This window comes from Alligator mississippiensis, chromosome 11 (genome assembly GCF_030867095.1).
Source record: "Alligator mississippiensis isolate rAllMis1 chromosome 11, rAllMis1, whole genome shotgun sequence".
NCBI lineage: Eukaryota > Metazoa > Chordata > Crocodylia > Alligatoridae > Alligator > Alligator mississippiensis.
Genome location: NC_081834.1, coordinates 19,838,848 through 19,853,268, shown reverse-complemented (window position 1 = coordinate 19,853,268; position 14,421 = coordinate 19,838,848). Strand labels below are relative to the sequence as shown.

The window sequence follows — 14,421 nt, the reverse complement described above, 5'->3', positions numbered from 1 at the left end:
TTATCCCATAACTCAATGTTTTCATGTTTCTATTGATTTTAGTGAAAACCACTTTTCCATTTCAAGACACAAGTTTAAACATATACTCCATAGTGCAAAAAAAAGGTAAGACCGCCTCACTAAATCAATGGTAAAAGGCTTAGATGAGAGAATGGGAGCATGAAGGATGTCTAATGATAGCAATGGGTAAAGATTTCCCTCCAAAACTGAACTTTTCTACAGAACCGAGGAAAATGTATTTGTGTGTATTACATGTGGTAAACTATAGATAGTGAATATCAGGCCTCAAGAACAGTTAGACACACCACACAATTAAAGATATTCAGCAGTGTGTGATGCAAGCACAAAACAATATGCTACGGTGTGAATGAGAACTGAATTTAGTATGCTCTGTACGCAGGCTTTTGAAACCATTGATTTAAGGCCTACAAAAAATTTAAAAAAAAACACCAAAAAGGTTTATAACATGTTAGGTACCCATATATGACTAACCATAAAATTCCAGATGCTTTCATAATGATGATAGGAGGTAGGAAGCAGCAAAAGGCTGCTTTATAAGACCAGGTACTACTCTGAAACTTCCTGAATATAATCATATTTAAATCAAATAGCATGGCCATTTTCATAAAGGCATCTGAAATCTGTTATCAATCTACAGAAGTCCAATTTTTCATTTCAACTGAGATTCAAACATTGCACGATTTCAAGGACAATGTACCAATTAATCTCAAATCTATAGCAAGCAGCTGTTGCAAAATTTGAGTGTCAAGAAACAGTGTTGTAGGTCCACCATATAACATGGACTCCTAGAAATAGGCAAAGAACATAAGATACTGTATTTGTTTCCCACTGATAGAGTCTCCCTTATCTTTACTATATCTATCACCAAATTAAAAAAAATGACTTACAGAAAATGTCTTGAATGCAATATAGTCAAATTGCCAAGCAAATAGACTCGACTATGATGCATCCTTACCAATTTTTTTAATTGAATTTTAGATCACAATAAAGGTACCTAAATAAGAATAGCTATCTACAGCATTCTGTATTCATTTTTAAAAAGTAATGCATTACAACTACTGCCAATGCAATGTTGTTATGGCTGGAAGGATCACCCCAGGACAAAAACCAGTTTAGGCTCAAACTCTGTTCTAAACATAGCCTTTCTCCTGAGACTCCAAACATGGAGCCTGGTTGTGATTATTTCCTCTGTGCTGGAACCATAGGAAGGAGACTGAGATCACCAGTTACTTTCAAACAGCACCAAGCAAAGCTATGGGAGAACTTAAAATGTAATGCTTTTCATAATGACCAGTAACCTTCATCATAGATACTGAGGCATAAAGTGGAATAATCCATATTATAACCAAAGCTGTCACTGCATGTTATCAGTAAATTCCAAATCTGGATCCATCCTTCCTGAAATAGAAATGAAATTATTTGTAGATAAGGCTCTGGAGTAGACGTAATTATGGATTACAAAGGACAATTACATACCAATGTTGGACTATTAAATCAATAGAAAGATCAGCAGGAATATCAAATTATGTTTCTGTGATATTACAAAATGGCAACTCCTTAGCTGTTTACCACAAAATCATGACTACCATAATGTTGTTGCCATCTTGATAAAAAATCCAAGATGGCGAACCTGGAAAAGTGCACAGATTTTAGAAGATACACAATTCATTTGACCAGTAGGTCAAAAACATGTTAAATGGGAAGGGAACTGTTCCACTTAAAAAAAAAAAAAAAATCTATTAAAACTCCCCACTTCCCTTTTTGTGTGTGTAAACGTTACTGTTATTGTGAAGGCATCAATTCTCTTGGAATGTCTGAAACAAGCTAGGCTCCCTTTGCTCTCTGTTTTAGACTGACTATCCACTTAATTCACTACTGGCTGACTACTGTTGCAATTTGTTTCTCTTTCTGTTCCTTCCAAACTATACACCAGGATTTAGTTTGCATTTACTTCTAGTACCTCATTTATCTCAATCTTCTGTTCCCATTTTAAGACATCCTTCATCAGTTGTCTTTAACCTGAGCTCAGGAACTATGGGTGGGCTTCTCCTCTGATATCAGCTGGCTTTTACTGCAACACTTTCTCTTGATTTACAGGCACATGAGAAGAGAATGAGGTTTCATCTTCAGTCAAAGTTCACTTTACTAGTTTCCAAAATAGTTTTGCTGACTACTGAAGAAACAGGCTGGAACAAACACATTTTAAAACATTATTCTAATGTAGCAGGACCTATTTCATGATGGTCAATCCAAGGGAACTAAAAATTATTTTGGCTGGTATACTGTATATACATACTTAAACTCTTTAATTCACATGGTGTGAGCCCAAATTGCATTTAAATACCTTTCTGTTTTCTTTTGAGAAATTATAATCCATAAGGTAAAGTGTTTATTACAGTCTTCGTAAGGATTATGAATACACAAATGCAACCCACAGCGGTTTATGACTGTATCTAGTTTACATGAATTTTTGATGCATGGAAAGGTCTGGCAAGGAATAGACATTCAACTGATGTGATGCTGAAAGTGTTCCTTTAAAAAAGTTTTAGTTGTTGATAATTGCAATCAACCATAAGAGAAAATTTCAGGATTTTTTTCCTATGATGAAGACTATATTTCCTATAGAACAAGAAACAGCACTTATTTCTCTTAGTACATAGGCAATGAATAGCTCATAGTTGATTTAAGAAGGTAAAATTCACTTGCACCCAGTGGAGTTGCACTGACACATATTAGGGTCTAAATTTAGGCCTTGGTATTTTAACACTGAAGAATGACTTTCCAACATATTTTTTAACCTCTCAAAGCTCAGGCTGTATATCTGTCTTTGCAAAAACAAACGTGTTTAGTACTCTATTTGTAGTGCAACATGGAAAAACAAAACGCCTAAAAACAGGACATCTGTTAGGATAAAACTGCTTGTGAAAATGACTGAAAGCTGGTGATGGAACAAACTGGTCACAATAGTTCTTTTGGTATTTAAGTATATGAATTAAAATTGGAAATCAAACTGCTTCAGCAATGCTAAACAAAAAACAATAAAGAAAAAGACTTGTTCCTGAAATTCTGTGTGCTCAATTTCATAGAAGGTTAAAACTTGAAACACCGACACATTACGCATGTGGCTGATAACAGGTCAGACAAGCACTTTATCCCAACAAAAAGTTGGACAAAAAACCAGACAACTTTTGCTAGATCTTATAGTGTAAACTATGCACATCTGGCAGCTCATGATAAAAACTGATCAGAAGTTATTATAAGTAAAAGATGGCAAGCTTTTAAAATTTTTACTCTAAATAAAGAAATTATTCTGGAAAACAAAGAAATTGAAGGGTTTATTTTTAACAGTTTGAAAATACAGACTTAGTTTACACTAAGACAAACATGTCACAAAGACCTGCAGAATACAAAATACCGAACTCTTTAAAAAAAGCAAAGCTTTGTATTCATAAATCAGCTCAGTCTTAGAAAAGCAGAAACAACAAATACATGGGATTAAGACTAATTTGACAATACAGTGACCATAGTTTTGGTCCCAGCAAATGACAGTTTACCAGATCTCCCTCCTAAGATCCTCCTACTCCTCATAAGAGGAGTCTGCTTTTAACAGATCTGAGAAAGATCAATATGAAGCCAAATTAAACCCAAGGTCTTTCTGGATCAATCCAGTTCTGTTCATAAATAAAAAATGTTTGCACTGTGCATGCTCTCAATGCAGAAGGGCGGGGGGGGGGGGGGGGGGGGGGGGAAATCACCAAACAAAAATAAATACAATAAAATAAATAACACCCTGCAAGCCCCTATTAAAGCAAAATGCCAATGTCCCAAACACAGGCAGGACTGGTCGGTCGGGTGCATGGCCAAGCAGTCGGCGGCTCATCTCCCGCCCCCAAAGCCTTGTCCTCCTCCACTCTTCTTCAGCCTCCCTCAGGCTGCCCCCGAGCCCCGCCAGGCCTCCCCGGGGAACTCACCGCTTCACTTGGGGCAGGCACCTGGCCCCTCTCCGTGCCCTAGGCTGGCAGACCCAGGGCCCAGACCGGCCGGGCCTGCAGGGGGCTCGCGGGGCCTAGCCAAGTGCCCACGGCTGCGGGGAGCAGGGGGCAGGGGACACAGACACGGGCGAGGCCCGGTCCGAAAGCAGCGCCCCCCACCATCGGCCTCCCCCGCCCGGGCCCCTGGAGGGAGCTCGTCCTGCCCCTGCTCCCCCGGAGGCGGCGCCCGAGCGGGGCTGGAGGAGACGCGGCCCCGCCGCAGAGCGCCCTCCCCCCCGCTCCCGGCCCCGCCGAGGCCCGCGGGCCGCAGCCCTTACCAGGTCGTAGTCCTCCTCATCATCGCACATGAAATCATCCTCCATGTCAGACATCTTGGCCGGAGGACGGCGGGGGGAGGGGCGGGGGCGGGAGCACGGAGCGGAGCCGGCCCTTTCTCCCACAATGCGCCGCGGCTTCTGCCCGACGGTGACTGAGCGCGGCCCGGAACCCGCGTCCCGCCGCCCTGCCCGGCCCGGAGCCCAATCGGGGGTGCACCGCGCCGCGCCGCCGCCTGTCCTAGCAACCGGGCCCTTAGCAACCGGCCTACGGCTCGGCCAGCCGCTTTCCCCTGCGCCCACAACGCCGCAGCGAGGCGGTGCAGCTCGGGGCGGCGGAGCCGCTCCTCGTGTGCCAGACGCCAGGCTCCGCGCTCTCCCCGCATGCAGCAGCAGAGGCCCGGGGCTCTCAGGCCCCAGAGAAGTCACAGAGCCCCGCGCACCTTAGCTGATGAATTAGCCTCTGCCCTCTTCCGACACACTTTTATAGGCCTCGAGTGCATCCCGCTCTGCTAATCTAAGCAAAGACTATTCCTGCAAAAATTAAACACCCCACAACTAGGGTGGCCATCCTAGAGGACAGTCTGTCCTCTTTCAATACAAAACCCTACACCTTTATGTTCTCTATTTTCCTTTTGAAAATAGTCGGGTTCCGTACCAATAAAGGACAGAGTACGGACTGCCCTCGAGCATGGCCACCCTACTCACAACACGCTTAGTAGATGAGTTGTCTCGAAAGCAAGAAAACTGGGCTCTTCCAAACAACCCTTGTGGCATGTGGGTAGTTGGGGGCATTTCTGCACCAGCTAAATTTTTCTGGGCATGTGCACATAGAAAAAAAAAACTCCACCAAATGCATGAGCTACACCATTCAAGATACTTCGTTTTGTGCAAAAATCTAGTCAGTCTGATAAAAAACGTATCGTCCTGAACTACACAGGTTAATATATAAATGTCTCATATATATATATGTATATATATATACACACACACACACACCTGACTGTAGTTCAGGACTATGAGTATAATATATATATTATATTAATATATAAAAGGCATTTATATATTAGCCTGCGTAGTTCAGGACTCATGGTAGAGGTGATATATATATTTAGGCAGTGCCTTCCCTGCCAAAGAATCCTTCTCAAAGCTCTCGCAACACATGTACAACACAACAGATCGGTCCCTTCATGTTGGGTGTAGTGCACCTTAAAGCCAACCTTAACTGCAGGTTTAAAAGTGGTGGGGCAGAGGAATCCTGACAGCAACAAAATCATTAGGTCTCCTTTTGATTTCTTCCACTTGTTCCACTCCACAAAATGTGCCCCCACTTGAAAATGCAATTAGAAACTTACATCAAAGGTGTGCACGTTGGCCCCAGTGAATACACAGAACACCCTCTAGCTCTCAATAGGCAAGGGTAGTTGCAGAACAGGAGCTGCTTCCCTACTGGCACCAGGCAGTAGGAGCAACCACTTTTTTTGAGCCCGTTTTCCTCTTTATTTCAATCACAAGGAAGAGAAGGGAAATTCAAAACTTGTTCCACAGTCTGTGGTACAAAATTATACAATGGCAGAGATTTGTACCGCACTGTATGCTCTTCTGGATGATTACTTCTGAAATATATGGCAATGTGTTGGCTGAATGTAGTACAAAGAAAATCAGAAAGGAAACAAGGTCTGTTCTTTAAAACAAGATGTGTACTAATGCATACTAATGGGAAGAGGGAATATTGTTTAATATGCTTATAATATATATTTCACATAAAATCTCCATTTTCTTTCATATGCACGTCCTTGCATGATTTACAGCTCCTGGCCATCAATACACCAGATGTAGTTGCATTTCCATGTGTACAAAATCTGTGGGAAGGACTTGTATGATCTCCCTCAGATTATACAAAAGCCTCAGTGACATCAATTGAAGTTTACAGCTAGTTTGTCTGTCTCTTAATTATTTATGTTGTTTAGTTTGTACATCCTGCTTGTTTTTGAGGTGTTCGCAAGGACTTTGTTCCTGTTCTAGAATTGAATGTATGGTTGGGTTCATTTCTAATTATCTATCAATGTTTTAGGATCGTTATAAAGCTTTTGAATGGAAGATATTTTTCATCAGGTCACTGTCTTGCATTTGAAAGCTTGTCTAACTCTATTCCAATTATACAGCTGGTCCTGTGAAAAATATCACCCTAAAATATTCCTGCCTCTCATAATTTCTGGGCCATCGTGGCTCCTTTACTTATATACTATCAGTGCTCAAGAATTCGAGGCTGACATTTTAAATATCCTGCAGCATACAGCACAACTTTGTAATTCACTTACTCTTTTGGTAAATCCAAGCAAAACTGAAAGGCTCTCATTTATGGTCCCCATTCTGATCAATACATGGGAGCTATAAAGGTGGAAAGATGCAAAACCCTCACAATTAATAAACAACACAAATACGTAGATTAAAACCCTAACTCCTTCAGGACAGACATTTGGCTTCCATTGCTAGTTTGCTCTGTACTTTCATTACGTACGCGCTTATTGTACAGAAGGGATCTGGAGTCAACACCTGTCCTTGCCCCCGTGCCGAGGCTGTGATGCTCAACAGGACCCCGGGGTGAACTGAGAACCTTTCAAGGTTGCCGCATTGGGCAAAAACAATTCACAAGAGAAACCCAGAGATTTCAAATGGGAATCCAGAGTGTTACAAGCGTTGTGTCCCCGTGCAGTCGTGGTGAACTCTTTGTAATGCAATAATAGTTTTATTATTTCTGGAGAGTCAACAATCAAGTGGAAACCACGAGTGGGCGTGTTGGGAAAGGTGCCTCGAGTCTAGCGGCGCCCTACTAGGTTGAGAACCACTGGGCTAAGGAGACTTAATTCAGTCCTGCCGCTCTGCTATAAAGGGGGCAATTAGTTTTCAGGCACGCCGGCCTGTGCCAGGCCTCCTTCCCTGGGAGAGGCTCCTTTCCTGGCAGCTCGACCGAGGGCAGCCCGCTGGGGCAGGTGTTCAGATGAGCTCGTCTTTCTGCCGCGGCACGGCACGGCACGGCACGGGGCGGGCAGGTGTGGCCCCGACCGCAGCCGGGACAGCGCGGGCTCCCGCAGGCGGGCAGGCAGGCGGCCGGCGCGGGTGGGGGAGGCCGGGCTGGGGCTGGTGTCAGCTCGGCGGAGCCCGGAAGGAAGGCTGCTGTGTCCCGTGATCGCCGTCCCGGGGCCTGCTGCAGCAGCCCCGTCCCCGGGGGCCCAGGATGGCTTCAGGCGCGCCCGCCACCCTCCGCGTCCCGCTGGCGCAGCAGCCCAGGTGGGTGCGGCCCGTCGCGGGGCTGCTTGTCCAGCCCGCGGCCCCTCGCAGCCCGGCCCCGGCCCCGGCCCGCCCCCCTGTGGCCCTCCGGCACGTGGGGCTGGGCCCCTCAGCCCCTCCAGCTGCAGGCTTCTCTGCCCCGCCCCTGCCTGGCACCGTGCACATCGCAAAGGCAATCTAAAGGAGTGGAAATTAGGCCACATCACCTCCGGATGAAGGGGAGGGACAGGTCCGTGCCAGGGAATGCAGGGCCCTTCCCTGGCAGACCGTGTTACTGAGCAAATTGTGCCTGGTTGTGTGGCAGAAGAAGGGCTGAACGATTCCTGTTCACTGCTGCACCCGCCTTGGCACCCAGACAAGTGCGTCTGACGACTGCACATCCTATCCTCCCCCTCAAATTACGCTGTTTTGCACAGGGGTGCTGGTTGTAGCCGTGTTGGTCTAAGGACATAGGCAGGCCAGGTTCTCTGAGTAGATGTGATGTCCTTTATTAGACCAACTGAGTTGTTGGAAAAAAGTTCTCAGAATAGCAGACTTCCTACGCCTGAAGAAGGGCGACGGCACCCGAAAGCTTGCTGAGAACTTTCTTCCAATGATTTGGTTGGTCTAATAAAAGATTCACAGATTCATAGATGTTACATTCGAAAGGGAGCTCAGTAGGTCATTGAGTCTGACCCCCTGCCCCTGGCAGGAAAGAGCACTGGGGTCAGACGACCTCAGCCAGCTTGTTCAGTCTCCTCTTGAAGACCCCCAGGGGAGGGGAGAGCACCACCTGCCTGGGAGCCCGTTCCAGGTTCTGGCAACCCTGACTGTGAAGAAGTCCTTTCTAATGTCCAACTTAAATCTGCTCTCTGTCAATTTGTGGCCATTGTTCCTAGTAACTCCAGGGGGTGCCCTATTCCCTACTGCCCTCCCCTGATGAATTTATAGGCAGCCACAAGATCACCTCCTAGCTGTCTTTTGCAAAGGCTGAAGAGATCTAGGTCCCTCAGTTTCCTCATAGGGCCTTGCATGCAGGCCTCTGAGCATATGAGTGGCTGCCTCTGGACCCTCTCGAGATTCTCTACATCCCTCTTGAAGTGCGGCGCCCAAAACTGGACGCAGTACTCCAACTGCGGCCTGACCAGTGCCGCATAGAGGGGAAGCATCAGCTCCCTGGACCTGTTCATGATGCATCTGCTAATGCATGATAAAGTGTGGTTAGCCTTGTTGATCACTTGGTCACGTTGATGACTCATGTTCATCTTGGAGTCAACTATGACTCCAAGATCCCTTTCCACTGCTGTGCTGCTGAGAAGGTCATCCCCCAGCCTGTAAGTGTGCTGGTGGTTCTGTTTGCCCAGGTGCAGCACTTTGCACTTGGCTTTGTTGAATTGCATCCTGTTTTGTTCTGCCCATTGTTCCAACTTGTCCAGATCCACCTGGATCTGTTCCCTACCCTCTGGTGTGCTAACTTTGCCCCATAATTTGGTATCATCTGTGAACTTGGATGGGGTGCTCTCCACACCCTCGTCCAAGTCACTGATGAAGACATTGAATAGCACTGATCCAAAAATGGAGACTTGCAGGACTCCACTGCGCACATCTTTCCAGGTTGATAACAACCTGTCCACCACCACTCTGGGTGCGACCCCTAAGCCAATTTGCCCCCCACCTGACCATGTAATCATCTACATCACAGCCTGTCAGTTTATTTATGAGAACGGAATGTGATACCGTATCAAAGGCCTTTTTAAAGTTTAGGTAGGTAACATGTACCTCGATTCCTGCGTCTAAGCATTTTGTGACCTGGTCATAAAAAGAAACAAGGTTAGTCAGGCAGGATCTACCTGCAATGAATCTGTGCCGATTTCCTTTCAGCATTATTTTCCCTGCTGGGCTCCCACAAATGTTATCCTTAATGATTTTTTTCAGAGTTTTCCCAAGGATAGAGGTGAGCCTAACCGGCCTATAGTTTCCTGGTTCCTCCCTCCTCCCCTTCTTGAAAATAGGGACCACATTGGTCCTTTTCCAGTCCTCTGAGACCTGACTGGAGCACCCTGAGTGTTCGAACAGCCATGCCAGTGGCTGTGCTATGACACTGGTCAATTCCTTCAGCACCCCTCGATGAAGTTCATCCGGGTCCGCTGACTTGAATACATCCAGCCTGTCTAAGTGCCCTTTCACTAAGTCTGTGCTAACAGTTGGTGGGCTGGTGTCCCTCCTGTGTCTATCTATGATCCAATTGGGAGATTTGTCTTGGTCTGTGTCTAGGAATACAGATGCAAAGAACTCATTGAAGAGCTCAACTTTGTCCCCCCTCTCTGTCACCAATTGCCCTAGTTTGTCCTGTAGGGGTCCTATGCTATCCTGTGCCTTCCTTTTGCTCCCTATATACCTGAAGAAGGACTTTTTGTTGTCCTTAATTTTTGTCGTCATCCTAAACTCTAATCCTGCTTTGGCCTTCCTAAATGATTCCCTGCAAGTGTGAGCCAGGGAGGTATACTCTTCCTTGGTAGTTCCCCCCTGTTTTCACAGCCTGTATACCTCCCTCTTTGCCCTTAGGCTTTCCTGGACTTCCTTGTTCAGCCAAGAGAGCGTCTTGGCCCCTTTGGCTCCTTTTATGTGCAATGAGATTGTCTCCTGTGCCTGTAGGATCGCTCCCTTGAGGAACAACCACCCTTCCTGGATCCCCATTTTGCCAATGCTCTCGAGCTTTAACGCCTCACTAACTAATCTCCTGAGCACACTGAAGTTAGCTTTTTTTGAAGTCTAGCACTTCAGCCCTGCTGGTTAGTTTACCCAACCTTTGCCGGATAGTGAATTCAATCAATCAATGGTCACTATTCCCTAGGTTACCTTGTACCTGCAGATTCCCCACCAGGTCATCTCCTGTAGCTAACACCAAGTCCCTAGTGGGATTGTATACCTCCTGCATTAGGTGGAGGTCCTGTATGCAGGTTAAGAACCTACGTGAGTGGTTAGATTTGGCAGACTGCTCCTCCCAGCAGATGTCAGGGTGGTTTAGGTCACCCATGACTTCCATATCTCTCGACCGTAGGGCTCTGAGAGCTGTCTGGAGAATTCCAGGTCTAGCTCATTCTCCTGGTGTGGCGGTCTATAGTAGACCCCCACTACCAAGTCCCTTTCCCCCTGACTCCCTGTATCCTGACCCATAGTACCTCGGTTTGGCCCTCCTCTGATCCCATCTTGATTATAGAGGGTGTATATTGTTCCTTAACATAGACAGCAACAACCCTCCCCTTTACCCCCCACTTTATTCCATCTGTACAACCTGTAACCCTCAATGCCTACTGCCCAATTGTGAGTAGGGTCTCACCAGGTTTCAGTTAGTCCAACCAGGTTGAAGTTGTTGCTTGCAAGCAGGAGTGCAAGTTCCTTCTGCTTGTTCCTCATGCTTCCAGCATTAGTGTAGAGTCATTTAAGCCCCGTGATGGGTGTGGTACCCCCCTGTCCTGATGTTTATTGAGCCCCTTAGTGCTTACTTTAGTGCTTACCTGGACTGATCCAGTGCATTGCTCATGGCTTGCTGATCCTAGGTTCTCCTCATCCTCTGCTTCCCTGTCCCCTGATGCACCTAGTTTAAAGCCCTTCTGAGGAGATCAGCCAACCTGTAAGAGAACAGACTCTTACCTTTAGAACAGAGATGAAGACCATTTTGTCCCAGGATAACTCTCGTATGGAAGTGCGGATAGTGGTTGTAGAAGCTAAAACCCACATGATGGCACCAACTCTGGAGCCACAGGTTGACTTCCCTGATGCAGGCGTCCTGATGCTGATGGCGACTGCTAACCGGAAGCATGGATGAGAAGACCACCTGTGCCCCCGACTTCCTAAGCCTGGCCCCCAGAGCTCTGTGGTCACTCATGATGCGGTCTGGACTACTCCTAGCCGCATCATTCGTGCCCAATGGACGAGGACCATGGGGTAGTAATTGGAGAGCTGGATGAGGTCGGGAATCCTCGCCATGTCCCAGATCCTGGCTCTGGGGAGGCAGCATTCATCCCATGCCATGGGATCTGGTTGACAGATAGGCCCCTCCGTGCCTCTCAGGAGGGAGTCGCCGCCCACCATGGGCATCTACTCAAAGAACCTTGACTGCATTTCACTTGATTCTCATTCACAGGTCCAGATCAACATTTTTAAACTTGGATGTGTAAAGAAAATGGGAGTTGAGTTTGCCCAGTGTCTCTGACAATCAGAGCTGAATCAGTGCCTACATTTAAGCACTCATCTTTCAGAATGTTGGCCGTAGTCTATAAGTAGATGATCATCAGTCTTGCTCACAAATAAGACTTTAAAAAGAATCCAATGCTTCTACAAATATGGCTAAAAGATGGCTTTATTTGTTCTCAGACTTTAAATATCAGCAACTATGTACAAATGGCTTTTACATCAAAGCATTCTGGATATTGACACATAAGGCATGCAAGCATCTTAACAGGACTGCAAGGACAGTGGGATATTTTTAGGAGGTATTGTCACGTTTGTGATGCAAAATGGGCTCCACACTGAGATGGCAAAATTTGTGAATGATGGTACATAAAAGATAGAGAAGTATATGTAAAAACTGAGAGAGATAGTAAACCTTAGTGACCATGAAGCAAGACTGCATATTAAATTTGGTGTTGACAAATACAAAAATACATATTGGAAGAAATAACTTAAACTGAATGCCCATTGCTGTGTTCTAAATTAACTACTCAGGACAAATATTTGGGCTCACTGAAAGCCTATGTTAAAAATGCAAGGGGGGGTATGTAAAAAACAAACTAACCCTTAGGATATGTGAGAAATGGTAGAGAAAATAGAATGGAAAATATAATTCCTTAAAAATGCATCTTCACTTGCAATACTGTGTTAAATTATGAGAATAATATAAAATATAATGAACAGGTGTTCACAAATGGATGACCTATGAAGGGCTTCCATTTTTAGAAAGTGATAGATTGCTCAGAGGGGAGAAGAAGAAGAGACATTACAGAAACATAAAAAAGAATTAATTATAAAAAGTAAATTAGTATTTCTGTTTATCTTTCTCTTAGTATATGAACAGCAGCATTTAAAGACATTATGTAAATAATTGAAGGAAAATCCTTTTTACCTGCATATAACTTGTGGAACTCATAAGTAGTTTATGATCAGAGAATTGTTGATTTACAAATATCTTCAAAAATATATATCAGGACAGTGGTACAAAACTTACAAACTACCTAATATACTTGTTTTTATTAAAAAGTTAATGGTTTGGTGTGTAACTAACTGAAAGTTTTTCAGAAGTGACTATTATATCAGGGAATTATAGCCCCTAGTGCTGCACCAAAATAATGGCTTCACCTCTTTTTACTTGCCAGTGACTCACTTATTGTCTGTGGTGTGATGCTCTTGGGTTGGGCCTCACTTGTTTGCAAACAGGGGAAGGAAGCTAGAATTTCTCACAATCTTATGAGTTCATCTCCTGTTATGAGCCCAATCTTGTCTCGAGCCAAGCCCTTCAGGTAGCCTGGGGCCACAGGTATCATGAGACCCCATAGAGCCCCTAAAGGTACCTGACCTCCAGTGACTGAATGATGGTCAGGGTTCTGCAGGAAGAGCCATCATCGAGCTGGTCTTCAAGCGTGGGTCCTTGGCTCTGCTGGGGGTGGGATGTGATGTGGGCCAATGCCTGTGCCAGTGGTCCCCCCTTTCTGAGGCCGGTGGGGCCTTATGCAGGAAGTTCCAGGTTGGGCCTGGAGTCCCAGGCCTCCGTGGAGCCCGGGTCCCTGTGGAGCCCAGCTTCTGGCTCTCATTCTGGCCTGGGAAATAGGTCTGTGGAGAGCACACTGCCTGCTAGCTGTCTGTCCCATCAAGGAAGAGCGTGCTATTAGCCCACGGATTCGCCGCTTTTCTTGGGGCCGAGCGGGAGTATGCTGCCTGTGGAGCACGCCGGCAGTCGTTGCGCTGGTAAGTGCGGGGCTCAGATGGATCCCTGCTAAAATGGTACTTTTGGATTTCTGTATGCGTGTATTTGTACATGTGTTATATAAATACAGAAACAGAAACTGATAGAAGTGAAAATGCAAAAAACAATTTGACTCCATTCCTTATCCCTAATTAAAATACACATTTTTGTTTAGCATAGAAGAGTAGTAGCATCTATTTAGGACCCCACTCATATGGAAAGAATAGCATTTAGTTTTGGAAATGTAGTATTTGATTAAGTTAATTTGCAATGTAAGTGTTACAGAACTGCAAAGTATTATTTACTCCAAATCTGTGTTTTGTCACCTTTTCTTTTTATTTTTTCCATTTATCCAATCTTCTGTATGCCAACACACCTTCTTTTTATGCCAACACACCTTCTTTTTAAATTAGCTGGCAGAGAAAACCCTACATTTTCAGAAATGGCTACTAGTTTTGGATGCTTCATTGTTTGACTGATACATATGAGATGTATTGTGCTCTTAGAAGCCTAGAGCAGCTACACTGGGAAAAATCAGGCCCCCTTTGCTTTTTTAAGTTGCATATCTAAAGTGCTAATCACTTTTGAAAATGTAGGCCTAGTCTCCTGGCTTTGTTTTCAGTTGTATTTTAAAACAAGAATTGTTTTAAACCTGTTTTAACAAGTAATTGTTTTAAAACTTTCTTACTAGTCTACCCCACTCTTTATCTTTACAAATCAAGGTAACAACGACAGCAAAAAATAGGTTACATTTAGCTGTTGTTGTAAAGAATGCCTTCATCGACTTCAATGGAGTTGGAGCCACGTTACTTTAAGGACTAATTTTGGGGTGTGGATTTTCTGTATTCTACCTAGCTTTATT

At 45.0% G+C, this 14,421-nt stretch overlaps 2 protein-coding genes across 7 annotated transcripts in view; one reads left to right on the top strand and one right to left on the bottom strand.

The window, feature by feature from the left end:
• COPS2 (COP9 signalosome subunit 2) overlaps nt 1–4,436 on the bottom strand; it is a 34,713-nt gene extending 30,277 nt beyond the window's left edge. For 2 of the 4 annotated variants that reach the window (XM_006278162.4, XM_006278163.4), the window contains exon 1: nt 4,331–4,436. In XM_006278162.4, the coding sequence (XP_006278224.1) occupies nt 4,331–4,384 (54 nt within the window). In that variant the 5' untranslated portion in view covers nt 4,385–4,436. Of the gene's footprint in view, nt 1–1,981; nt 2,208–3,992; nt 4,075–4,330 lie in introns of those variants that run through there. The other 2 variants (XM_019477820.2, XM_059714651.1) reach the window with 2 other exon arrangements.
• Nucleotides 4,437–7,443: 3,007 nt separating this feature from the next.
• The window catches only part of GALK2 (galactokinase 2), an 89,709-nt gene continuing 82,731 nt past the window's right edge, over nt 7,444–14,421 (top strand). The window contains exon 1 of one of the 3 annotated variants that reach the window (XM_059714650.1): nt 7,444–7,618. In XM_059714650.1, the coding sequence (XP_059570633.1) occupies nt 7,566–7,618 (53 nt within the window). In that variant the 5' untranslated portion in view covers nt 7,444–7,565. Of the gene's footprint in view, nt 7,619–8,838; nt 13,562–14,421 lie in introns of those variants that run through there. The other 2 variants (XM_006278158.4, XM_014605983.3) reach the window with 2 other exon arrangements.